Raw genomic sequence first — 27,699 nt, forward strand, 5'->3', positions numbered from 1 at the left:
TACACTTTAATTTTTTTTAAATGAATAAATCATATTTAGTTTGTAAAAACCTAATCTGCAAAGTAGCTAAAACAGTCAGATTAAAGTAGTGCAGTGAAATGTTATATAGTAGAGAAGTATAAAGTAGCTGATGATTTAAATATTCAAGTAAAGTAAAAGTACGTCAGAACTGTACTTCAGCAAACTCTGAGTCACAGTATATGAGCAGCAGTCGTCATATTTTTTGTCCTGAAGTATTGCAGTATCGTTATTGTCACAGTGAACGCTCACTCAGTCACGTTTGTCGTGAAAGATGAGTCCCGCGTCCCTCAGCGGTCTCTCGGTGTCGGTTACAGCGAGGGTTAAATGTCTGAGGTTGTTGAAGTAGTGAGCAAACAGACGGAGAGCAGGCCGTTAGACTCGGACCTCTGAAAGAGGTCTTTGACGTTCGGTCCTGGCTCTGCCGGAGAGTTCGAGGTGGTCCGTGCGGAGGTCGCGTCCAGGCAAAAGCAGGCCGTGTTTGCATTTGGCTGCGAATATTTAAACTAGCCGCGGTGATTTATTGGACGACATTAGATACATAAAAGCACTCAGAGGTAACGTGTCACGAGACACGGAGCACATCTCACAGCTGATTCTCAGCGTTTGAAGAGGTTAGATGTGATTGTGTTGGAAAACGTTTAAGAGTCCTGGCTGATCGAAAACTACGCAGTTAACCCTTTGAAACTTGGACTGACATCAGTTTTCTTGTCTTGTGTTGAGATTCCTTTCACAAGTGTGAAAATCTTTGAACATTGACTGAAATTGTTTGATTTCATTCGAAAACGCTGGAAAAAAAACAACGAGAAGCTTGACAAGAAATATCCTGAAAATAGCAAAAATTAGTAGATTTAGAAAATTATTTAAAAAAAGATGGAAAAATATCCAGAAAATCATAGTTACAATTATCATTTTTAAAGATTTACAGAATTATTATTATTATTAGAATTATTATATTTTTAAGAACTTTTTAAGATCATTTGTTTGTTGGTTTGTGTTTTACTGTCCTGGTGAAGTTTTACACCTTCCTGTAACACAAACTGACCTCAGGAGGGAAATCCTCTGATATCTCCTCAGTAAAGGAGGCTTAACGCTCGCTAACAAGCTCAGCTCAGGAAAACGTTGTCTTTCTGCTCCGCTCTGCCAAAAGAGGTGTGAACTGTTGTGACTTCCTGACGAGGATCAGCTGCTTCACAAACTGCTCACGTGAGTTTCCCTCAAAACAACAGAAAGAAACAAAGGATGAGTTTATGTGTCTCTGATCAGAGGAGATGTGTGATGCTGCGCAGTGAACCTGATCCTGAATCCACCCGAGTCTGTCCTTTCCCACGATGTGCACACACACACACACACACACACACACACACACAAACACAAACACACACACTGACTGTCTGTTGGAGATTTAGCTCACATGACCACCTGATGCTGCTCTATCTGACCGAACTAAAGGGCCAAGTAAATTTATGTGACCGAGATAAAAGGGCCAACAGATCGCCCGTCTCATCGTGTGTGTGTGTGTGTGCGTGTGTGTGCGTGTGTGTGTCTGAGGTGATCAGCAGCTTCTCCTTCACATGTTTTCCTGTAACAGGATGAGCAGCTCGCTTTGACTTCTCTGCAGAACAAATCATCTGTAGTTTGTTAGTTTCTTTCAGCGCTGATCCATCTGACAGATTTTGGCTAAATATTAAATAATGAAGCTGAATATTGCAAATTTGTAAAAAGGCTCTTTTTATGTAGCTCAGAGGATAAAAGTCTCGATGGAAAAAAATCTTAAATACCCCTTTCCCACCAAAATTAGCATGTGCACGGGTAAACCGGCTAAATACAGGCGATCGACTGCATTCCCACTGCCTGTGAACGCACCGCTGCAGCACACCAGTCTGCCTTTCTGTCAGCTTCTCTGTGTGTGTGTGTGTGTGTGTGTGTGTGTGTGTGTGTGTGTGTGTGTGTGTGTGTGTGTGTGTGTGTGTTGATGAAGAGCAGGTTAACAGTAGACAGCAGCAGGATCAGAGGAAAACGTTTCAGTAGTTTCTTCTCTTCACATATTTTGGATTGTTGTTTTAGCAGCTCAGGAGGAGAGTGATGGAAATTACTGGCAGAGCGTCACTGCATCTCGCAGGTTAAGGAGCTGAAATTACCGCGTTCACACGGCTGTTGCGCTCCCATCGATGCCGGTCGTAGCTGGACGCGATAAGAACTTGTGTCTCCTGCAGTCATTCGACTCGGTGTGAATGTGTAAAAATCCAGATGTTAGCAGGTGTCAGCAGGTTTTTTGTGCTGTGGGAATGAGGCTGAAGTAGTTTGTGTAAATTTGCCCTTTAACTTTCAACAGAAAGATACATATGCACAAAATTAAATTAGAAGAAAATTTTAAAAAAAGATGCAATTTCAGACAGAAACAAACAGAGAGCGGAAATCCAGAGTTTAGGAGCCAGTGCAGTGGTTTCATTTCTGTATCACTTTATCTCATGACACAAAAACGTTTGGTCCAGTTGTTCCTCCCGCTGTGACGCAGGCAGCGTGGCTTCTCCACAGCAGCAGTCATGCATGTTTTTCAGTCCGACTCTGTATCAAACTGCTGCATAAAGTTCTCCGCCTGTAATCCAAAGCATAATAAGGGCGTCAGGAGTGACACCTTAATCTGTGCTGACTCAGGGATCATAAAGGAAATGAAAACCAAACGCCGGAGGGCTGCAGAGAGAGGGAGCATTTAGCTAATGAGAGCACAGTGACAGATGTGAACTTCTGTTCCCTGACAGACAGATTTTATCTGAACTTTGCTGCCAAATATCCTCAGGGACTGTTTGTTGCATTTTACGCACTTTTCATCCCTCATTTTTTGATTTTCTGTGTTCATGCATACAGTATAAATTTTGGCAAGGTTGTGCATTTTTGTTAAATCTTTAAATTTCCAGCTCAGCTCCTACAAGCAAAAGTCTAAAATACACTGTGGAAACTAAATAGTTTAATTCAGACTGTTCAGGTCAAAAAATGCTCCATTGAAACCCATTCAAACTGACATTTTTGATCCCACAGCCATCAGAGCAGAAAAACATCCATCGTATTATTGCTGGGTGTCATTCTGGGCTTTTGCTTTAGAATCTGTAATTTAATCATAACAATATAAATTATCATTATTATTATTATTATTTAAAGGGATAGTTCACCCAATAATGAAAATTCAGTCATTATCTACTCACGTTCATGCTGATGGAAAGTCGGTGAAAGGTCAAAAACTGGCATCAAGAAATGACCCCAAAAAAGTGCTGAAAATTTAACAAAAATATATGTATGTTTTTTTCTGTTACATAATTTAAAATACATTAAGAAAAAAACTGCTACTACTACAAACTACTACTACTAATAATAATAATGACAAAATAAGTATTATTATTATAGTTTTCTGGACATTTTGCTTTATTTTTTATTTCCTCCTTTTAAAAAAATAATTTTTCTTGACACCTTTGAGCAATTTCTTGCAGTCGTGGGACGTTTCTTGCCAGGTTGCTCACTGCCCTCCCCCCATGTTTTTGAATGAAATCAAACTAATTTGTTCAGGTTTCAAAGGGTTAAAGAAACATACAAGTAAAATGGGTCTCTGGTAGCAAAAAAAAAATAGTATATTAGAATCATGTTTAAATCTACATAAAAATGTCGATCTCTGGTTTGTCATAAATCAGCTTCGTTATTGGAGCTGCTGCAGATCATTTGATCACCTTTATGCATGAAAACCTGAAGCTCGACGGAGCATAAATTACAGTCCACATTTGGGACAAATGAGGGATTTTGGAGTGTTTCTTTTGGTATTTGATTGGTAAAAATCCACCAACACATCAGCATCCCAAAGATTTAGTGTAGCAGGAGTCAGAAGGAGGCTGAGGGTTCGTAAAAGGGGGACGCACACATCTCTGGTTTGTTGCCTTTGGCTCTGCAGCTGCTCTCCCTGCAGATATGAGCAGAAACTCTGGGAGACGGAGCTGCTGACAATGCAGCGAGTGTCCACCTCTGAGCAGCGGAGCGGACAGCTGAGGGCCACATCAGCCAGCACAGCCAAAAATAACTGCCCGTATTTAAGGACCACTTTATGACTGTATATCATTCAGAATATATTCACAAATACGAGTGAAGAGAGAAAAATATTTTACTTGCGTTACAACTGAAAAAAAATTTTTAAAAGCCTTTTTTAAGAATAATGTAAAAACAGATAACAAGGGAGCAAAGTTTATTTATATTACAACTTTCACAGACTCCAGTCAGAAAGTGCTTCACAAACGAAATAAAATACAAACAAATAAAACCCAAATACAATATGCACTGAGAGGAGATAAAAACACGGCGTTAAACACCAACCTAAACCTCAACACATCACCTGTTTGTGAGAAACTTGACAAATCATGTCCTGCCAAAAAAATCATTTCATTTATACACACTAATTGTATTTCTTGGGTGAAATATTACATTTAAAGGATATATATATATATATATATATATATATATATATATAATGAATTAAATAATATTGCTATCAGATGTGTCTCAGCCCTACATGTCTGACATTTCATAGAAATTTAAACTTAATATTTCACTGCAAAAATGTAAAGTCAATCACATGTATACACACATAACATATTTTCCCCTCTGACCAAAGTTTTCTGTAGTGTTCACCTACAGAAGTGTGAGATTTGTTTCAGCTGCTATTCTCTATAATGTGGCGCCCTCTGCTGCACCATTTCTTTTTAATGTGAAAATCTCTGAAACCTGAAAGTCTACTGTATATATGTGTGTGTGTGTGTGTGTGTATAATATATATTATTTATTCATTTATTTATTTGAAAGAGCCTGTTTTAAAAAAAATGTGTAAATGCTGCTCAATTAGCGGTAAGTTTTCTTTTTTTAAAAAAAAATTAATTCATTAAATTATATCAGGCTATAACCATGTCGTCAACTCTGTAGCCCTTCTACACCAAAATTAAATTAGAATTATGGTTTAAAAAATAGTATTTTGAATTTATAATTAAATTAAAAAAGTAAATGCAATGACATAATGGATTTTCCCCTTTGACCACAGTTTTCTGCACGTGTGAAGTTTGTTTAGCCTTTATTCTCCAGAATGAGGCGCCCTCTGCTGTTTTTCTGCTTTTATTCTGAAGGTTTTGAATCGGAAGTATCGCTGCGTCTCTGCAGACTGATCTGTCTGCCTGTGTCTCCTCTGTGTCTTTAATAGCGTCGTGGCGCAGAAACAGAGACAGTTATTGATATTAAGTTAAAATAAGAGTAAAAAAAAAATAGATTTGTCAAGTGACTCCCCGGACCTTAACATAACCTGCGGTCACGTGATCCGGACCGGACCACGCCTCCGTCTGCAGCAGAGCTCTGCCTTTGAGGCATTTGGTGAAAGTGAAACTAAATTGTCAGAAAAACTTTGACAAAATGGCAACTCTGAGGCCTCGGCTGAACCCGCTGACGTTTTTATTTATTCTGTGTTTTACCGGGGAAACTGATCAAAACGGTAAGAATCAGTGAAGTTTGATCAAAACGGAAAGCATCAGTGAGTTTGTGCGCCACAGCTGTGAGGTCCGCGCAGGTCAGGACGATCAGCGCTCTGACTACTGCTGCTGAATATCAGCGTATATTAGCGAGTACACACGCACACCTTCATTATTTAGTTTCACTGAACTACAGAGGAGTTGTTTTTGATGTTTATTCTCTGTGTGTTTAAAGATTATTTTATTATCAGATTATTTTTGTCTTTTTGTATTTCACGTGATATGCCACTTCCTCAATATCTCCACTGGATGAGGAAATAAAGTCAGTTGAAAAAATATACCTGACAAGTCTTCAGATTCTTAACCGAGTAAAAGTACTACAAAAATTCAACTAGATACATGGATGTGTCACACACATCTTCCCTTGGCAGCACAAAAAATCTAATGTAAAATAATCATTAGATTTACGTCGAACAAATCAGGATTTTGAGTTATGGCCTAAAACGTGTTTTACATGGTCACCATGACCTTGACCTCTGAATTTCAAACAGATTCTAATCAGTTCATTCTTCAGTCCAAGTGGAGGTTTGGACAAAATTTTAGGAAACTCCCTAAAGGCCATCTTCAGATACTGCGTTCATGAAAATGAGACAGCGGCAAGGTCACCATGACCTTTGACCACCAAACTCTAATCGGTTCATCCTTGTGTCTACTTGAATTTGAAAAAATAAGAAAAGAAATTCCTGTTAGAATGACACAGAGGAGCTCTCAGGGACCTTGACCTTTGACCTATGACTACCAATATCTAATCAGCTCATCAATGAGTCAAAGCGAATGTTGTCAAATTTGAAGAAATTCCCTCAAAAAAGAATGTAGCCAAAAACATAGTGTGGGGGTGAATTGCATGAGACTGTCAGAGCGCAGAGCGTACTCTGGGCACAGACGGAGCAGCAGAACATCAGGCGCACTGACAGTGAAACTTTCATTCTGTTGGCTCTAAAATTTTGTTTTCACTCCCATAGGACAATTTTTGAGAAATTTAACGGGGGTGAAACAAGTCTTGGGGTTGGCGCTATCCAAAAAACTGCTGAAAATGACAACAACAAAACAGAAGCCACTTTCAATGCTGCGTTCATGTAACGTCAGAATAATCGGAGTGACAACTTTCCCTCTGGGAAAACTCACGTGAGCGTCCTCTCAAGTCGGAAAAATAACCTGGAGCCAATTTTATAACAAGAGTTGCCAATTTGACATCATAAATGCATAAACATGGCGCACTAAAGCCGATGTTTGATCGGTGGTAAGAAACTTTTTTTTTTATGCAACCCATCCTCTTTGTAGCTTCCGTGTTGTTCCCACTTTACGACCCTGAAAGCACGTGAACACAACCAAGTCAGAAGAACGACTTCTCAACTCGGAAACCTCCGACATCACATGAACGCAGCATAAAACCAGTCCAGTGAGTCCTACGGAGGACCTTCACTGCTGACCAGCACGCCGTTCCTGTAAATGTTCCCGCCTGTTCCCACAGCGGAAACGAGACTCTTTCAGAGCGAGGACAGGATGGTTCAAAGGGACACACGTGCATTAAATACAACAAAAAAGGAAGTTAGCTGTTGTAAGTTATTTAAACAGAAATTGTAGTGTTATTAAAAATGATTATATATAACTGATATCATGTGGCTAATTGTATAAATTATATAATGAATATGAACTAAATATCTTATAATCTGGTGTTGTAGCATCATTACGGTGACTTACATCTTTTTTTTTGCTCTGACTTGTTGACATACTGATCATTAAATGTTTGTGTTTTTCAGGATCAGCTGTCATCACAGTGAGAGAAGACAGTGATGTTGTTTTACCGTGTTCGCTCGCCACCAGAGAAAACATCGAGTTTAAGCTGTTTGACTGGATTAAACGTGCCACAGAAAACGACGGTCAAATGGAGGTTTTCTTTTATGACATGGGCATCCATTACAACAACGGGCGTTCAGGTCAGAGTGAGCAGTTCAAAGGTCGAGTCTCTCATTTTCCAGAAAAACTGAAACACGGTGACGCCTCCATCATCATCAGAAACACGAAAGTGGCCGACAGCGGAAACTACACCTGTCATTTTCCACGTCTTCAGCCACGACAGACTTTCCACATTGAGCTGGTTGTAGGTGAGTGAGAGAGAGATCTGATCATTTTCTGAAATATCTGAGTGACGTTAGTTTGTTTCAGTTACACAAAATCCATCCAGCACACGAACCCGTCAGCTGTGTGAATGTGACGGAAAAATAGTTGAATAAACATGGACAAACATTTCTGTTTCAGCTGTCTGCAAAGTTTTTATCTCACAAGAACTCTAACATGTTTTGTTTTTGGCTTTTAGAGCGAGAATTAAGAGACAGAACAACCGAAAACATCCTCGGTGAGTCCTGGTTTAGATGATGTCACTTTCTAACTCTCAAATGCATGTGATCGCAGGCCTGAGTTCACTGAAAAACATTTAAAATGTATAAATCCCACTTGTTTTAATGTTTGGGACCTTAAATCACGCACACATTACTTCTCCAAACTGAGGCGTGCCGGCTGACATCTGCTGCGTGTCACACACTTACTACAAATAAACATGTCGAGCAGCCTCACTTCAAAAAATCTCAATTATATAAAAAAAACCAAAACTCCTCTTTAAGATTTTTATAACAGTGACCATGAAAAGTATTTCTTTTTTACTCTGGTGAGTTTTTACTGTAACGCGTTTGAATTTCGTTGGAGCACAAAACAAAGTTATAAAGCTGATGATGATCGTACTCGTACTGTCACGTCACGATCGCTGACATTATTTCACCACCTCATCAGATCAGCCTGCTGTGTTTGTTTTTACTTACATTTTTTACTGCATTTTATGTCTTTTTCTTCTGACTATTTATTTTGTCTGGTACTTTAGTACAGCACTTTGGTCAACCTTGGTAGTTTTTTAAATGTGCGATATAAATAAATGTGACCTTGAAATAAGTTAAAGTAACACAGAGTTGTCGGTTATAGTTTATATAGTATATATAGTATAGTATAGTATAGAAAAACCAGTTTCCCTCGTGTCTGGTGTTTTGCTTCACTAAGTGTGTCTTCATTCTGCGCTGTGAGGCATAATTAGAAATTACATTCAGCATGAGCCCATACATTGTTTTTTTAGGGAAAATCCTGCATATTAAATCTTACATGCTGTAAATATGGTGCCCTCTCAAACACAACGTAATCGAGGCTCAGATTCTGTTTTCTGTCAGCGGCGGCGTTGTTAGACCCGAGTATCCGAGGCTTCGGCCCTGAATGTTTTAGGAAAAGCCCCAAATCTAAAAAGGCCATATTTATTTATTTATTTATTTATTTTCAAAAAAGAATTTAAAAAAACTTGAGTTTAACAGTGTGCCATTTCTTACACGTCTTACAGCCCTTAAATCTTATGTTCTTGATCATAAGCACGAGTGTAATTCACCTCTGTCATTCATGCAGTGCATTTTGTGATTGTGTGCAATAATCAAGAAACGGTGAAGCTCATTTTAAATGCTTTTATACAGCTGGGTATTTTAATCTATAATTATACATCATTTTTTGATGAGTTCATTGTACTTTGTATTTAATTTTTAATGTAACTCTAACAGACAAATAAATGTATGTAATGTTTCCCTGTGAGATGTCGAGGAATAGAAGTATTGAGTAGCACAAAACAAACACTCCAGAACCTCAAAATTCCCTCAATTTTACAGATAGCAGTTTTTTCATATTTTCGACAGTGTAATTCATAATTTATCTGAAAAAAATGACATTTTAAGGGTAAATATGATGCCAGAATGCGTAAAATAAGCTTCAAAAAGGATTTTTTTCATAAAGAAAAAGTTCTGGGTGAAGCCCCGAATGTCCTCATGTCCTAGAAACGCCTGCAGTCATCTTAAAAATGAGGAGGAGGGGTTAAAATTTTAAACAATCCTAATATTCAATGTCTCGTGCTGGAATTGTCTTTAATATGCTATTTTATTGTTTTATCTTTGTTCACAGGTGCAGCTTCAAAACCGTCCGTCACAGCACTTCTTCAAACAGACGGTGGCGTCCTGATAAAGTGTGAAGTTCGAGGTGCTTTTCCAGCACCTGAAGTGGCGTGGCAGGACGGCTCTGGAAACACGCTCCCTGCCGAAGAGCCACAGATCTCAGAAAGAGGAGGCGGCTTTGACATCATCCTCCAAACTACGGTGACCGAGAGCGGCCGCTATCGCTGTGTCGCCACGCAGGTGCAAATCTACCATCAGACTGCTGCTGACACTGATGTTTTTTACTACGGTGAGATTTTTCCTGCTGATGTTTGAACCGTTCGAGCCGCTTTAATATCACACACACTCATATCGCTCTGAGCAAATGCACCTTTCAAAATGTTTTACTTTGATATTAATTTCTACTTTATTTAATTATTTTTTAACCAACATCAGTCCTAATCATTAATAGAAAAGATTCATTAATTTTCTGAATTTTAACCCTTTTAATGCCATTTTCTTTTTTTAAAAAAAAGCACACAAAAATAAGTTATTTTCAATATTTTTTTTTGCTAAGTAGATGTTTTTGGTATTATCACAGCCTGGGATATGTCAATGATTAGCAGTAACGTTTACAGCATTTTTATTAAGTTACTAAATTACCTCAAATAAAAGATTATATGGTGAAACAAATAAAATACAGATACAAAACATAAATACAGACATCAGTACTAGCAATAACAGCAACTCTGATGAAATCAAAATCCTAGAAACTGCCTAAAATCCCAGAAATATCCTAAAATCTAATAAATGTCCCAAAACCCTCGAAATGTCACAAAATCTGAGAAATGTCCTTAAAACTTAGAAATGTCCTTAAATCCTGAAAATGTCCTAAAATCCAAGAAACATGTATGAGGCTGCTCTGACTGGACTCCTTTCATTTTATAAAAGTGTCCCCCAAAGCAGAGCAGGCTGAGTGTCCCCGCTGTAGAGGACAGCTGCAGCAGCAGTCAGGCGGAAACAGGCTGAAGTGGAGGAGGCAGGACAGACGGTCAAACCTTGGTCCTCCTGATGAGGGACACGTCCAGCGTCCCCCTCCTCACTGCCGAGCAGGAAACTGTCCATCAGATCAGAGTGGACATCACTGTCCCTGCTGACATTCGTCCCACTGCTGCTTTTATCTGCTCACAGCTTCACACTTTACATCTCAGGAGCGTCCACACCTTCAGCTGCTGTCTCTGTGGACACTCTGATGTCCACTCTGATGTCTCTGACACACGCTTACTGTCTGGGGGATAACAGGAACGTTTTATCTCTTTCAGAGTCCACTCCTGGATGGGTTGGTGTTCTTGCTGGAGTTCTTGGTATTGTTGTTCTCATTCTCGTTGCAGTTGTAGTCATGCTTCGCATCAAACAAAAACGTAATAAAGGTAAGTTTAAATAAAGTTTTGTATCAACATGTTGATGATGATCAGACATCACAACAGAGTCTTTATATGTTTCTCATGTTTCGAGTCTTGTTGTTTTATCTTCTCACACATGAATCCTTCTGTTGTTATTGACACTCAGAGGAGGATCGACTCACTTTGGATTTTCTGTAATTTAACTTTGTTTTCTGTCCTGCAGGTTCAAGAGTCCCACAAAGTGAAACTGATCAATAAACTGAGCCGCCTCTTCATGTGCTGTGGAGTTTGCTAAAGTGTAAATTTGCACTGTGATAAATATGTAAATTGTGTGAGAAGTCTGAGTTTTCGAGCAGACTGTGTGACACCGAGGAAATTTTTTTTGGCTTGTTGTCATTTATTTCTGGCTGTTTGAGAGTTAAACCATTGTTTTAAGATTCAAGTTCAAATAAGTTTCCCGCTAAGTTTAGGATCGGGGTCACAGTTAAGGTCCTGACACACCAGGCCAACTGTCAGCTTTACTCGTCGCTGCGATGTTGCAAAGCCGCGCGTTGAATCGACGTCAGCATCAGCAGAGCCCGGCGGTGAATGTTCTCACGCCGCAACGAAACGCTCGGTTTTCGTTTCTGTTCGAGTTTGGTGTCAGTTTGGTGTCAGTTTGGTGTCAGTTTGGCGTGTCCGGGCCGTTAGACAGGTGGTTGTGATGATAAACATAATGACCACAATCTGTTCCTGAACTTAACCCTTTGAAACCTGAGCGAATTGCCTTGAATTCTTTCAAAACCACAGAAATAAGTTAAGTTATGATTTAAATAATTACCTGATTTTTACAAAAAATGAAATAAAAATGTAAAAAAAAAAGACAAGAAAGAAAAAGAGAGACAAAAACAAGAAGGGGAGATGGGTGGAAAGACAGATATTTCTTGTTATTTGTGGGTCATCTCTTGCCAACTTGCTCATTCCCATTTCGGCCATGTTTTCAACGATAAATCAAACCGATTTGCTCACATTTCAGCGCTTTAAATGTATGTGAAAGGTGTCCAGGCTTCAAAGGGTTAACCGAGTGTTTTCACACAGACAGTCAGATAACGGCACAGCTGCCCTCCTAAAAGACTGTCTGTGAGCAGATTTTCAACATAAATCACCTCGATACACGTGCATCTCAGAAACATCAGAATATGGTGAATGAGTTCAGTATTTTCTGTCAGAACTGAGAACTGAAAATATTCTAGACTCATGACGTAAACTAAAATGTTTCAAGCTTTCTTCTCTTTTGATTTTGATAATTATGGCTAGAAAAATCAAAGTCAGCTTTATTCTGACATGTTTGTTTGACATTCAGGAATGGAAATAACATTTCTCTCCATACCCACGCTGCAAATACGTAAAAATACAAAAAGAGAATACTAAAATAAAGAGAAAAGCTAAAAAAAATTATATATATGTACTCTATATGTGTCTGTGTGTACATATGTATATATAATGTGTGTGTGTGTGTGTGTGTGTGTGTGTGTGTGTGTGTGTGTGTGTGTACGTACATAGAATTAAATAATCAGGCAATAGAAAGAAGAAAATGCTAAAAAAATAAATAAAAAATAAATAAAATGTATATTTGTATGTGTCTGTGTGTGTGTGTGTGTGTGTGTGTGTGTGTGTTATATATATATATATATATATATATATGTTAAAGCAGCGTGGGCTTCAATAACACCTGATCAGAGCCGCACTGATGCAGTAATTCGTAGTAAAGGAGCTCAACCAAGTAGAGTATATAAATGAACATACTTTTCAGAAGTTGAACATTTCTGTATTTTAAAGCACTTTTTGAATGATCTTAAGAAATGTGAACTATAAGCTATAATCATCAAAATTAAAACAAAAAAAGCTTTAAATATTTTGATTTACCTGTAATGAATTATATATGTCAATATATGACACTGAATCATTTGCCGACTAATTTAGCTAAATATGTTACATTCCTTCTCTTTTTTCATGTTTAACTAGAGCACGATACAATGTGAAACTGTAATTTCTAATAAAGACAAGCAGTATTTATATGCATTGCTTCTTTACAGACGCTCTACCAGCGGAGGTCAGAGGCAGGTAGATTTTGTTAATACCGACGAAAAGATCAGAGCGACTAAAATATTGACGAACGCCAAAATGCAAGTAAATTTCCTTCTGCTGACACTTTATAAATTCGATCTGCTCACATTTCATAATTGAGACACGTTACTTTTATCTCTTACCACTTAATATTTTTTTAAATATTTTTTCTCTCCTGAACTGTTAATGAAGTTTTTTTGTGTGTTTGTTTTTGTATTGGTTAAATTAATATGAACTATGCACCTTAATATATATTATTATTTGCCCCGTAAAATAAAAGCGAGACCACACGCGGGCTCATTTACAATCAGCCAGAGGCCTCATGTTGGGATAAGAACACAAAGATTAACAAAAAGAGTGAAAGTGTCCTTTAATACTGACAGAACTGCTCATTGATGGGTCATGCTGTGAGAATTAAATGGAGAATTTGTGTTGAATTCTTGTACATAATGCATATATATTACCTGAGTTCCCCTGAATGTGCAGCTTTACACTTGCAGCTTTTGTATTTTTTTCTTTTTTTGGATTATAAAGCACTTTGGACTCTTTTGTCTTTTTTCAGTGTGCTTTAAAAATGTCTAATTAGATTTTGATTATTGTTTGTATTCCTGTTTTTAGATCGATTTTATTTAAGGCAGCGCAGTGTCAAGTCAAAATGTTGTTGAAGACATTTAACTCATAAAGGGATGACTGTGATGGAGCTCAGAAAATGTGGTAAATAACGAGTCAGCAAAGCAGGATGAAAGGACAAAAACGAGGAGCTTCTTCTGATAGTTTTATTTAAGAGTCAAAGCTGAGAACTCGGACCATAACGAGACGCCAGATAGTCAGGTGACCTAAAACCACCAGGAGACTCATGAATGAAGATTTTAAAGCTCCAGTCTGTAGGAATCAGAGCCATATTTTTTGGATTTTCCTTCGTGTAAAATCACCTGAAAACAAGAATCGATGTGTGCCTCAATGCCGTCAATAGCTGAACGCAGTGTCTCATAAATCATGTTTTTGGCCATAACTCTAAAACGTTTGTGCTCAATTTTCACACAACAAAATGTCTAATAGGATAAAATTATGAAGTTCTGACATTTTATATTAAAGAGGTCAAAGGTCAACTTTCCTGTGACATCATAATGCATCGTCAGCGTGGAGGCATTATGTTTTGGGGTTGTCTGTAAATGTATCTGATGTCTGTTTCATTTTTGTGAGCGCCATATCTAACGAATGCCTTTAGAATTTAACGTCGACGTTTACATGGATTCAAGGATGAACCGATGTGATTTTAATGATCATAGGTCAAAGGTCACGGTCACCGTGACCTTGCGTCTGCCTCTTTCTTGTGAATGTGATATTTAAAGAAGGCCTGGAGGAGTTTGACTCAAATTTGGCACAGACGTCTACTTTTTAAAAAGAATACTTCTATTCTGGTGTCGGTGCTTTTTTATACTCACTATAATTCTCTATGCTGGCATCAATATTAATAATAATAACTTTACTTATACAGCAATTTAATTACATTTTATGTTATTTTATTTAAAAACAGCTGTGTACAAAGTGCTTTGACAGACAAAGCAAAGGCAGGAACAGACGACCAAAATTTCCCCTCAGGGATCAATAAAGTGTTTCTGACTCTGTAAAAGTCTGTTTCACTGACGGCTCATTGATACACAGCAATGATGCCACTCTCTCTAGAGTTCATATTTTCTGTTTCACACACTGATAGAGGCCCCTCCACCTCAGTGTGCAAACACACCGTCTGCTCTTTCTAAATCTATTACAGAGTAATAACACATTTATTCTGCATTACAGAATAAAACTGAGCCATTAACCAGCAGAGAGTATCAGGTGTTAAAAAGACGAAACAAACAGATAAATCAAAGTAAAACGGTATATATATAAAGACATTGTACCCAAGCTACTAACAATAGTAGCAGTTGTAGTAGCAATAATTTAATCGAGATTAAAAATGCTTTTATTCTGAAGGTCTGATACGTGATGAAAACGAAACAAAACTTTTAAAAAAAACATCCGACTCTTTGTTTCAGTGTTTCTAAAGATTAAAGCATGAAGCTGCTGTGTTTTCTTTTTATTCTTTGTATGGCGGGAAAAACATTTCATGGCACGGACGGTAAGAGTCAGTAACTTTTAGGAGGACTCGAGGCTTTTCAGGGAAAGTTACAGCACTTCATGTAGTCAGTGGTTGTTTTTTTAGGTGAAAGAGCCAATGATAATAATAAATAATAAATCTACCTTCTAACTGTGTCTCAGAAAAGTATTCATAGATTCTTCAAGTTTGCTGGAGGGATGAGCAGCTTGTTTTGGGGCATTTTTTCTGATTTTGGTGTTTCCATGAGGTTGTTGTCAAATACTTTTAAGTCTAAAATCTCCTAAAAATGTTTAGTGGGGTTGACTTACACACAATTCTTAATACCAATATCGTTCGAGTCGTAAACGTTTGTTCGCGCATTTATTTATTCGGGTTGTTTCTTTAACTCCTCACTGGAACATTTTGCAGCAGGAAATAATACAACGCTGCTTTTTAATTTGCCATTTTGTGTCTGTAATCTGCGGCCCTGTTATCAGGGAACCTCCCCACAACAGCAGCAAACCTTACCTCCAAGTTTCACTCATGTTTTAAAGAAAACACTTTAATCTAATGTTCAAATAACATTTTTAGGATGTTTGTCATTGCAAATGTTCCTGAAAGGTTAAGTGCTGATTAAGACGTGGCGTTTCTAACACTCTGAGGACGTTTTTGTGATGTTTAGAGGTGACAGATCAGAGAATGTGTTTTTTTATGAAACGCTCCCACGATGTTACATGAGAACAATGTTAGAACATTTTCAAAGAAACATTCAGAATAAGTTATTTAAGACTGAGATTACAGAACTTTTCTTGTGAAAATATAATGTAATGTGATAAGCTAACAATAAAAAAATAACATTTTTTAATGTTTATAGAGAGTGTTACCCTAACCTTAAAAAGAACGTTCTGGGAACATTAAGACAACATGCCACTGAAGACGTAACTCACCCAGCCAGCAGGGAACATTCCCACAACACTGGCAAATGTTACCTACAAGTTGTAGTCATTTTTGTAAGAAAACATTTTAATCAATGTTCAAATAACCTTTTTAGTATGTTTATCATTCAAATGACGTTCCTGTGAGGTTAAATGCCGACTAAGACCTAACGTTTTAACTGCAACATTTTGAGGACGTTTTTGTGATGTTGAGAGGTGACGGAGCAGAAAATGTTCTGTTTATAAAACGTTCCCTCAATGTTGAATGAGAACAAAGGAAGAGTGTTTTCAAAGCAACATTCAGATCATGATACTGAGGACTGAGATTATTCATGAAAATGTAATGTACTGTGGTACGTGAACATTTTTTAATGTTCATAGAGAATGTTTCTCTGACTTTGACAAGTACGTTCTGGGAACTAAAAGAAAAGTTGCAGCTAAAAAAGTTACTAAAACATTGCATTGCACAAAAAACTTTGTACGGCCGAGGAGAAATTAGACTAACTAACCTGCCTGTAAGCTGGTGTCTGAACAGTAGTGGAAAATCAGATCTGTGCTGAACGCGTGTTTAAACTGAGCCTTCAAACAAACAGTTTACACAATAAAGAGAAATGTTTTTACGGCAGCAGAGGGTTCCTCGTAATTTTAAGAAGAGGCTGAAACCATCCTGTCAGGTCTGGAAAATAGCTCTGAATACAAGTGCTCCAAATTTATTTAAATATGCTTTTTATCTTCCAGGACCATCAGCCATCAGAGTTTCGGCGAGTGAAGGCGGTGATGTCGTGTTACCGTGTTCTCTCAGCACCAACGAGAACATCGAGAAAAAACTCTTTGACTGGAGAAAAGATGGCGGGCGGACAGAGGTGTTCATGTACGACGCAGGCCTGCATCACAATAACGGCCTCTCAGGTCAAGATGAGCAGTTCAGAGGTCGAGTCTTTCATTTCCGAGATGAGCTGAAGAACGGCGTCGCCTCCGTAATCATCAGAAACACAACAGTGGCCGACAGCGGAGAATACACCTGCTTTTTTCCACTTCTTCAGCCTCCTCAGATCTTCCACATCGAGCTTGTTGTTGGTGAGTGTTTTAATATACAAGCAGGGAACACTAAAAATACAGCATCACGTCTGATTTTTAAAATGATTCTCTTTAAGTCATAAGGCAGGTTTACATAAAGCCTTCTCTGATCTGAATAAGTTTAAACCCCAAACAGATTAAACACTTCAGATAGCAGGAAACTTTCCAGCAGCACTGGCTAAGGTTACCTACAAGTTGAAAAATTGTTTTAAAGAAAAAAAAATAATCTAAAGTTAAAAAAATGTTTTAATGATGTTTATCATTTCAAATAATGTTACTTTAAGGTTAAATGCCAACTAAGACGTAACGTTTTACCTGCAACACTCTGAGGATGTTTTTGTGATGTTGAGAGGAGACAGATCAGAGGTTGTTCTTTTATAAAACGTTCCCTCAATGTTACATGAGAACAAAGAAAGAATCTTCTGTTTAAAAAAAAAAAAAAGTACATTTTTAAAATGTAAATAAAATGTTCCCCTAACTTCAAACACACATTCGGGGAACTAAAAGAAAATGCTGAAAACATTACTAAAACATTGTATTGGTTGCATTGTTGCATTCTCAAAATGTTTTTTTAATCTAAAGTTGCTGGCTGGGATGATCCACATCAGCTGCGAGAGGAAGTTTAAAACTTTTCATAAACTGATTAAAAAAGAATTTGTTTCATGTAAACAGTGAAACTGATCCATCTCTGGCTGTGTTTTTTCTGTGCAGGCTCCATGTGTTCACCTTCTTCTCTTCGCTGCCTCCAGCAGAGATACGCTGCTGTAAGAGCATCAAAACAACAGCAAATACTGCACTGAACAGACCATAAACGTCTATTTTAGCTGTCATTTTGACTTCAGTTTCTGGGGAGGGCAGACAAGAGCGGCCCCGTAACCACCGTATCTCACTGGCTCCTGCCCGGGTGTGAGAGCAGAGAGAGCGCTGTGCTGCTGTCAGAAGTTATCTGTTTTATTTTTCACTGCGAGAAAATGCACTCGCTGCATCAGAGAGTGTGAAAAGTGTCTTTTGCCTGTGTGTCATGGTCAATGTGAGAGCTGGCAGCCCTGTCAAGTTCACATTTTCATCATTTTTGTGCACAGCTGCTCTGCTTACATGCACTGGCGCCCGTAAACAACAGATAGTATTTGAGGACTTCCTGTGTAAAACCCCAAATCTTCAGTCAGACTGAGAAAAATGTGCATGTTAACACAGCTGTTTATTCTGTGCTCACAGGCTCATCTCCAAAGCCATCCGTCACAATACTTAATGCCACGGATGATGAGATGCTGCTGCAGTGTGAAGTTTTAGGTGCTTCTCCGAAACCTGAAGTCGAGTGGAGGGACAGAGCCGGAAACAAACTTCCTGCTAACAACTCACAGGTCACAGAGAGAGGAGGCAGCTACGACATCGTCCTCCGAACCACTGTGACCAAAACCGACAACTACAGCTGTGTATCCGTACAGGAGACAATCAGCCATCAGACTCATGCTGAGATTTCTGTGCATATCAGCGGTGAGAATCCTCCTTTAACTGTTAATGTGTTTCAACCGTAGACTGCGGATAGTTCATTCAAAGTGAACGTATTAAAAGGATCACTTGAACAAACATCAGGGTGATGACAACTACCTTCAGTGTCAGAAACCATCTTTGGGAAAAATGTATTTTGCATGTACTTTGAGTTCTTAGTTTGGCCCCTTCACTAAAATGGAGGGGCGGGCTTTATGACCTATACTGCAGACAGACACCAGGGGGCGATCCAGACTGAAAAGTTGTGCTTTGGGGGAGCTGTCATGTTGACAATGTTTATATACAGTTTTAACTGATTTTAGCTGCACATTTAGCTGTTTTTGTATAACCAATCTAATGTACATAATATGCAGTTTTATTCTGGATGTTACATCAGCTTTTTGTTATGTTTTTCAGGGAACTCCTCGAAAAAAGTGATGACAGCCTTTTATGCTGTAATAGCATTAGGAATCCTAATAGCAGCATTTTTGATTTGTTATTGTGTCCTTAAAAGTAAAGATAAAGGTAAGTTTAAATAATACATTGCATCAACATTTCTGTGCAGAATCTTAACAGTTGTGTATTTTTCAGATATGAACTAATCTGTTTCATATAAAATCCTCTGCGAGTCAATTCATATATGAGGCCTCTGGTTTTAATAAATAAATTTTAAAAAATGTATATAGCAAAATTGCAACTCTGTTTCCAAAGCTGGTAATTATGCAAATCATAACTGTAAAGAGTTATGATCAGTGAACATAGTAAAGCCAGAATTTTCCCGTCAGTTGTTCAGTGAATCAAACAAAACATAAAATGTTTTTATTATCACACAAACTCGTTGTGTAAAAGGCATCACAAAAATAATAATTCAGTTATTCACAAACGGCTTAATTCAGAGATGTCTTAGAGCTTCACTGTATGTCTCAGGTCAAATCTCTGATTATTAACATAAAATCTTATTTTTAGTTAATTTGTGTTTTATACAATTGAAGTCTCAATTTTGGGATTTTGGGAATAATAATACTGTAAAATGTGCCTGCGTGTGAAGCAGAGAGGATGAGGACAGGATGTTATAATGTACTCAAGACAGTTTTATTTTACTCTTAAACTGACTGATTATATTTGTTGTAGGACTCTATTTTAATCCACATGCTGTGTTTTGTGTGCAGACATGTTGTATGTGCAACAGTGTTTTATGAATTAAACAGAGCTGGATGACGGTGAATATAGACCCGAGGACGTGGTGATCAGTAAATTAAAACCACTGTGTCGTCTGCAAAGAATGAGCTGTCTTTATATTGACTTATGTAGTAGTTGGAATAGATAAATCGTAGTAGGGAACCTGCAAGATAAATGCTGCTAAGGTTACGGATCTAAAACTGTAAAAAAAAAAAAAAAAACCAAACAAACATATATAACACTTTTAAAATGTGTTAAAAAATTCAATGATCTTTCTTTTTAACTCCATAGGGAGACCGATCCAGAAATTGATGCATCTTATGGACAAAAAATGCAAAACTAGCTGCAGTAAAATGTGTGAGACGGGATCCGAGGAGCTTCAGTCACACTCTGGTAAAGTATTTACAGTATGAGACATCGAGTGCCTTAAAACTGTTTAATTACAATTTAAAGTCTGTTTCAAGAGAGTTTGAATTTTCTTTAATATGTTTTTATTTTATTTCCTGCACATTCAAATGTTCCCACAATATTACATGAGAACAAAGGAAGAACACTTTCAAAGCAACTCGCAGAACATGTTATTGAGGACTGAGATTTCACACCTTTATTTAGAGGAAAATGTAATGTTATGTGCTAACAATTAAAAAAAGTAACTTTTTTTGATGTTTATAGAGAACGTTACCCAAAGTTTAAGAAAAACGTTCTGGGAACATAAAAAAATCCAAACTTGCTGCTGAAAACGTTATGAAAACATTCAGTGGTCGCATTTTCGTCTTCTCAGAGGGTTTTTTGCTTGCTGGGATATTACACAGTTATGAGATATTCAGGATATATTGCACAGACAGGATATTCTGTTTTGATGTTGTTGCACATAATTCTACAGCATGGTTATTTACAGTTTAACTCTTTAATGCCACTTTAATGAACATATATTAAAATAAAAAAATCTCAGTGTTAGTTTCCCCCAACATCTGCAAGAGGAGGCCAGTTGGCAGGAGGAGGAGAGCATCCCATTCACTGCCAGCAGCCGACGCGGGCCGTCAGTGTCAGTATGAATAGAGCTTTGTCTGCGTGAAATGACGAATAATGCAGAAAAAAAACAATGCATGCTGCGGATGGAGGCAGCAATAAAACACATTTTAGACACCTAAAAAAAAAATTGAAAAATCAACCTGAATCAAAGTAAATGTTTGCCCTGCTTAATCGTGCTGTCACACAGCTCTTCAAACTTTCAAACTCAAACTCTCTCAACTTTACAACTTTGGTATTCCTGCACACGAGCCGGGATGTTGCCAATGCAATAAGTAAAACAAACTCAACCAATCGCGACCTTGCAATTTTGCTCCACAGCTGTACTGCAAATTTGCGAACTCTCTCTCTGAATCAGATCAAGAAAGTTTGAATTTTCCTAAATATGAGTTTGTTTTATTTCCTGCAGGTCCAGAGTCTCCAGCTATGGAGGAGCAGCAGCCACTGTACGCAGACGCACAAGGTTCACAGGAAGGAGCGCCTACTGTCATGACTACACAAGTCTGAACAGACCTCAATATTTGAATTTTGTTTTATGTTTTTACATATGAATTATTTTTACAACTTTGATATCAGCTGAACGAAAGAATAATAACCCTGTCAAGGTACAAGGTAGATTTATTTGTCATTTTTTAAAACGTCGTACGCATTCTCATTGCATTAAAAAGCTGCAGGCGTTAGTGGCTTTTTTGTACAGTGGGAAAGAGGCTTAAGACTGAAACCAGCAGTGAGCAGTGCAGGGAGAGACATAAAAAAACAAATGGACTGACTAAAAGCTTCCACCAAAGAACTGGTTAAAATTTCATAATTTTCATTCAATGTTTTAAAAAAAATGGACAGTGTCAGTGTTGCTGTTACACACAAGTGTGCAAAGCAAATGGGTCAAATTCTGTTAGTGTTGTAGGAGCCATTTTATTTTATTTTATTTTATTTTATTTTCTGTTGTATGTAATTACCTCCTCCAAACGCTAGGGGGATGTATTGGTTTGGTATTGCCGGAAGACATTTAATCCAGAGAGCATCAGTAACAGGGGTTGCAATTGGATGGAAGCAATCAGTTTTTGACTGTGCTCAGGGAAGATCGCCGTGTTTTCGTTATACTTTAAATTCTTTATAAAGTGCCGGATTATAGATGTGATAAATGCCGGATTATTGATGTGATAAATGCCGGATTATTGATGTGATAAGTGCCGGATTATTGATGTGATAAATGCCGGATTATTGATGTGATGGCGGAACGACGAATAAACGCGTGTGATGAGGAACCTGTGAGCCTGGACCGTCTTTTCCGAGTACACGTCGAAACAACAGTAGCCCAATTAGCAGCCGGTAGCGGCTAAAAGTATAGGACTTAGCCACTATAAGTGTTATAAGTCTTTTATTTTAATATTTAGGCCAAATTATGAGACTCAGGTTTACTATGATGCTATGAAAATTTAGTGTTATTGTGTAAAAATGGTTGTTTCAATTTCTTTCATTTTTCAGTGGTAAATGTTTGCTCATGGCACAAAAATGTGTTGCATAAAGGTGGCATCAGTGTTTTCAGCTTAACTTCGACAAGCCAAAGTCTGTATGGTACACTTTGAAATGTGTCTTTTTAACTGAACACTTGTGCAGTTTATGTAATTTCCATCCATGTATAAAAATTATATTAGATATAAGACCGGTTGCCATTATGATTCGTGGTTTAACGTGAAGGAATCAAAGTGATTTTACCGTCTATAAAGTCTTTTGACATTATGATGTTTTAGAGATGGTTTACCTTCTTGATTTTTGTGAGATTACATTTTTCAAGGTGTTTGGTTTAGCAGTTGACCTCCTTTTATTCTCCTGTGACTGAGATATTTACCGGGTATCTGTTATATCAAACTGTTGTAATGCTTGTTAATACACAAATATTAAGGTCAAACAGACAGTTGTATTAAGAGTTTTCTCATTTTCTAACCACATGCAGAAGTTTTTCAGAGACAGAAAAACATATAGACACACGCATTTACAGTAAAATAAAAACAACAAAAAAACATGTATGCACATGTACAAATATCATGAATACACTAAAACACTCAACTAACCTGACATAATCCTCCAATCTTTATTTTGTCATTTATTCTTTGTTGTGTCTTATTTTACTGTGAAATGTTAGGGGGAAAAAAATGATTAAAAATAATAATTATAATAAAACTAAAAATAAATAAACTATAAAATAAAATAGAATAAAAGTTCAGAAAAAATAAACATTTAGTTAAAGCCAAATTCAAAAGGTAGGTGTTGACAATAATGTTTTATTTTGTAACAGTAACAATAATTTATTTAAATAATGATTACAAACACTTTTATTCTGAAGTAACAGGAAAGCTGGCGGCGCTGGTCCACACTCCGACCAGAGGGTGGCGGTAAAGCGCCGACCAGCTGTTTGATTACCGACCTTAAAAAACCGCAGATGAAAACGAAAGTTATATTTTGGACCTCCGTTAATAAAATCACAGCCGACTGTTTGTTACAATCATTTAACAAACTGAACCGAAACCACGAAGCTTCAGCCGGACCCGCTGTGTTTCTGTCTGTGATGGAAACGGTAAGAATCGGTCACTTTGTATCTGCATGAACAGTCAGCTTCTCAGAGAGCGATTTTCGGCTCCAAAAACGTTTTGAGAGTGATACAAAGTAACCGATGCAATGTTTTAGAAAGGTTTTCAGCAGCAAGCTTTTCCTCCAGCGTTCTGTTTAAATGTAGGGTAAGGTTCTACACGAACATTAAAAAAAGTATGTTTTCCTTTTTTAACATGTAATGTTACTTTGCATTTAAAAAATCCTTCTTTAATCTCAGTCCTCAGTAACGTCCTCTGAATGTTGCCTTGAAAATGTTCTCCCTTTGTTCTTATGTAACAACGTGGGAACGTTTTATAAAAGAGCATGTTGTGGGAACGTTCCCTGCTATCTTCAGAACAACATCACAGTAGTAGGCATTTAACCTTACAGCAACATTATATGATATGATGCACATCCTTAAAACATTATTTTAACATTAAAATGTTTTCATTATTGCAACTTGTGGATAACGTTAGCCAATGTTCGTACTGACAGGCACATACAGACGTGATCTAGATGAGCCAAAAAAGTGTTTCTGTTGCAGTTCTGCAAAATATGGCTTTTTTTGAATCACCTGAAACATCACCTCTTGTGGGAGTAAAACTTTTTTTGCAATAAATGGGAGGGTTTATATTTTATTTTTGCAGAATGGAAACAAATCCACTTTAAGAAAACGTTAAAGGAATTCCCCCAAATTTGGCACAAACACTCGAGCTGACTAAAAATGGAACTGGTTAGAGTTTGTCGTTTAAATGGTCATTGTGACCTTGCACCTGTCTCATTTTCATGAAAGCAATATTTTAAGACGGCCTTGAGGGAATTTCTTTAAATTTGGCAGAAACATCTATTTGGACTCAAAAATGAAATAATTAGAATCTGGTGGTCAAAGATTTAAAGGCTGAAGTCACGGTGACCTCATAAAACACTTTTTTTGGGCCATAACACAAAAATTCACATCCTCAAATTTCACAAAAGTGCATCAGAGAATATCATGAATATCGTTAATATTCAAGAGGTCAAAGGTCAACTGTGACATGACAAAGTTAAAATACAATCTTTCCACTGCACAAACTGCAAACCAAAATAATTACAGAGCCTGCATGAGCTGACCCTGTGACAAAAGGCTGCAACTACCGAGAGTTTAAAGGTTCTGTAGCGAATAAAAATAAGGAAGCAGCTCATGAAAAAAGGTCTTATAAATAAAAATTTAGACTGATTTATAGTGTGGCTCATAAAAATGATCAAATGAAATTGTTAATTGTTTTAAAAGTTTTCACCCAGAAAAACCTGAATTATGCCTGGGGGGGGGGTTTTGGGCATAGGCACAGGAGACGTTTTAATGACAGTTTCCATGTCCATGAGCGAGCTTTTAACAGTTAATGTATGTTTTGTTGCAGTATTTAAAATTTAAAGATTTAAAAGCATTTTTACGTTGTTGATTAATTGTTATTATTTTGTATGGTCATTGGCAAATGTAATTAGACATTATTTATTAATTATTGTGCCAACCAACCTGGTGATGGCGCTGGTTGGCACAAATGCACTTTAATCACAGTTGGTTTTGCTTTGTGGTTGAGTTTGATGAGTTTGTAATGTTTTTTTTCTTTCTTGTTACTTTAGGTCGCTGAGGCTGTGTTTTTGTCTTTAGCTGGCTCCGGCTGTGCCTGTTAGCGTCGACAAAAGAAGGTAAGTGTTGATCCGTCGAAATGGCTGCCAGTTTGACTCACTGATGGTCATTGATCACTGATATATTGCAACGATGATGATTTCATTTGTGTTTTTGTTGGTACACACGCTTCTCGTTTTGATGTTGTTGTTTTTTTATGAGGAAGCAATTGATAACAGGTATTGTTCAGTTTCCTTCATAAATACAAAGAAAATATTATTTTTTGTTTGTTTGTTTGTAAATTTGCATCTGTGAATGTGAAATTTGGCAAGGAGAAAAAATACTTTAATAAGAAAAAATGCCTTAGGATCTTTGTCAAAATAGTCACAACACCCAAGTACAATATTTTTATAGTAAATACTAAAATCTGAGATAATGTTACTAACTGTAAATTTGGCAGTATCTTTCAGTTTTTCTTTTCTTTTTCACAGATGTAAAAAATTATGATGCAGGCTACAAAAGTTGTCCACATGACTGACGGCTGTAAAGACTGATTGATATTAAAGAGCACTTTAGTAGTGTGCAGTAGTAGTAGTAGTGTGGCTCATAAAAATGCCCAAACAAATAAACTTTTAATTATTAAACCAAGAATAAAATATGATCAGTGTCAGGCCTAGAGGGCAAATATCTCATGGGAAAATATTCCTCGCCAGAAAGATCCTGAAAAAGCCTTTTCAAAAAACATTTTCAAATTTTTGTCACTTACAAGAGGTCCTCATGAGAAACAGTAAACAGAATATGAGCAGCACAAAAAGGAGAAGTATAATACAGCATACAGTGGGAGGTGTTCAAAAGAGGAAACAAACACATGAAAGTCACAATAAAACAATCGTAAAGTTTGGACTTTGAAACAGCACGAATGCTACCTCAAACAGTAATGATGACAGACAGCGGAAACACGCTCTTATTCTGAAGGGTTGACACCTGTGGCAAGGTGAGATGACAGCAGAGGTTAACAAACTTGATCAACAGGCTGATGAGATCAACACAAATCTGACAGTCATGAAGTTTTTCTTGGACCTGCTGTGTTTCTGTCTTCTAATTTTGGCTGGAAAAAAACGTTGTGATGAAAACGGTATGAATCAGTAACTTTGTAATTTATGAAGGCATGACTTTTATTAATCCTCAGGGACTGTCTGGTGCATTTTTATGTGCTTTTTTAATCCTGTTTTTGTAATTTTGGCTGTTTTGTGTAATCAGTGAATTTGCAGCTCAGCTCCTACAATAAGTCTAAAATACACTGTGGAAACTAAATAGTTACATTCAGACTGTTCAGGTCCAAAAATGCTCCATTGAAACCCATTCAAACTGACATTTTTGATCCCACAGCCATCAAAGCAGAAAAACAGGACTTGTGATATTTCTGGGTGTCATTCTGGGCTTTTGACTCTGAATTTGTCATTTTGACTATTTTCCAGCTGATGGGGTCATTTTGACCATATTTGGCATATGGAGGAAATACATGCTATTTCTACTATAGGTGCACTGTCACAATCAGTGTTGCTGCTAATCATTGACATGTGCTGGGATCATCAAAAATAATCTACTTTGCATGTTAGCATATTGAAAATAATTTTCTTTTTTTCATCTAAAAACACCATGGAAAAAAGGCATTTCGAGGGTTAAAATTCTAAAATATTAACTTGTTACACTTCAGGATTTTCTTTATTCAAAAATAATGAAAAAAGATTTGGAAGCTGTTTGCTCTCATGTCACTAATGTCAAACTCATGCTCTCGCCTGTTTTCATGCTCAAATAACATTTTAAGTATGTTTGCTAAAAAACAAATAACATGCCATCATTGGTGGGAAAGTGCAGAAGGTGCCAGCTTTGTTTTGTATACAGTGTCAGTGAGTCAGAAACTGGAGTTCAGGCGCACAGCAAGCAGCTTATAAAAAACATATTTAACAACTTCTCTGAGCATTTGTTAATGAATAACTACAATAAATGACTAGTTGTGGTCAAAGGGGGTTCAGTCACAGCACAGAGGCATTGATAGAAATAAAACATCACAATGCCATTATGGTCAGAAATCATTTGTGGTTTCAGTAGTTAACATGAGGAAAAAGGTAACAGCTGCACACTTACTGACTGCCACACAAGTTCATCCAAGACAGCGTTTGTATCCTGCTCGGATCATCATCAGGTCAAATATTTGAAAAAATAAAACCACACCTCTATTTATACATAATGCACAGCAACAGGCAGGTAACCATCTGTACCACTGAGAGTGGCAAAACAACTGACAAGCAACAGTTAAATAAAGGACACAGATAATACATATAAGTACACAGGGAAAGAAAAACAGTGATGTGAAGGCCCTATTACAAACATCAAATATGTTATATGGTTTATTAAATACCTACATATATGTGAAGTGTGTATAACTGCCCTCTTTCAATGCTTCAGTAGTTAACTAAACAAAAAACAGAATTAAACTACTTGATTGACTGTGCAACTACAAATGTAGTTGAACTACTATCAAGTTATTGCTAAATGTCGTGATACTAGCTAATTACACATAGGCACTCTGCAAAAAACTGCATTGCCACAGTTATTTAGCAGAATTACTCAAACTGAAACACAAAGCGGTCTCTAAAATAAACGTGATAGAAATCAGACTGTTAACT

The 27,699-nt window shown here is 37.2% G+C and overlaps 3 protein-coding genes across 4 annotated transcripts in view; all 3 read left to right on the forward strand.

The window, feature by feature from the left end:
* The first annotated feature begins 5,225 nt into the window (after window positions 1-5,225).
* On the forward strand, window positions 5,226-13,121 carry LOC121963256 (butyrophilin subfamily 3 member A2-like). Of its 2 annotated transcripts, XM_088070812.1 has the most exons (6): window positions 5,230-5,530; window positions 7,328-7,672; window positions 7,885-7,923; window positions 9,549-9,827; window positions 10,840-10,947; window positions 11,144-13,121. In XM_088070812.1, exons 1-6 carry the CDS (start codon window positions 5,452-5,454, stop codon window positions 11,176-11,178), a joined length of 885 nt encoding a protein of 294 aa, XP_087926938.1. In that variant the 5' UTR covers window positions 5,230-5,451; the 3' UTR covers window positions 11,179-13,121. The 2 variants fall into 2 exon arrangements, with proteins under 2 accessions (XP_087926934.1, XP_087926938.1); XM_088070808.1 differs by lacking the exons at window positions 10,840-10,947; window positions 11,144-13,121 and adding an exon at window positions 10,469-10,833 and having other exon boundaries at window positions 5,226-5,530.
* A 598-nt stretch (window positions 13,122-13,719) lies between these two features.
* On the forward strand, window positions 13,720-22,079 carry LOC121950852 (V-set domain-containing T-cell activation inhibitor 1-like). The gene is made up of 6 exons (XM_042496941.2): window positions 13,720-15,148; window positions 16,780-17,118; window positions 18,334-18,612; window positions 19,024-19,131; window positions 20,077-20,178; window positions 21,224-22,079. Exons 1-6 carry the CDS (start codon window positions 15,085-15,087, stop codon window positions 21,319-21,321), a joined length of 990 nt encoding a protein of 329 aa, XP_042352875.2. The 5' UTR covers window positions 13,720-15,084; the 3' UTR covers window positions 21,322-22,079.
* Window positions 22,080-25,999: 3,920 nt separating this feature from the next.
* The window catches only part of LOC121939685 (butyrophilin-like protein 1), an 8,832-nt gene continuing 7,132 nt past the window's right edge, over window positions 26,000-27,699 (forward strand). The window contains exon 1 of the mRNA XM_088070794.1: window positions 26,000-26,144. Within this exon, the coding sequence (XP_087926920.1) occupies window positions 26,009-26,144 (136 nt within the window). The 5' untranslated portion in view covers window positions 26,000-26,008. The remainder of the gene's footprint in view (window positions 26,145-27,699) is intronic.

Source organism: Plectropomus leopardus, chromosome 2 (assembly GCF_026936395.1).
Source record: "Plectropomus leopardus strain MGB_pleo_1.0 chromosome 2, ASM2693639v1, whole genome shotgun sequence".
Lineage (NCBI taxonomy): Eukaryota > Metazoa > Chordata > Actinopteri > Perciformes > Serranidae > Plectropomus > Plectropomus leopardus.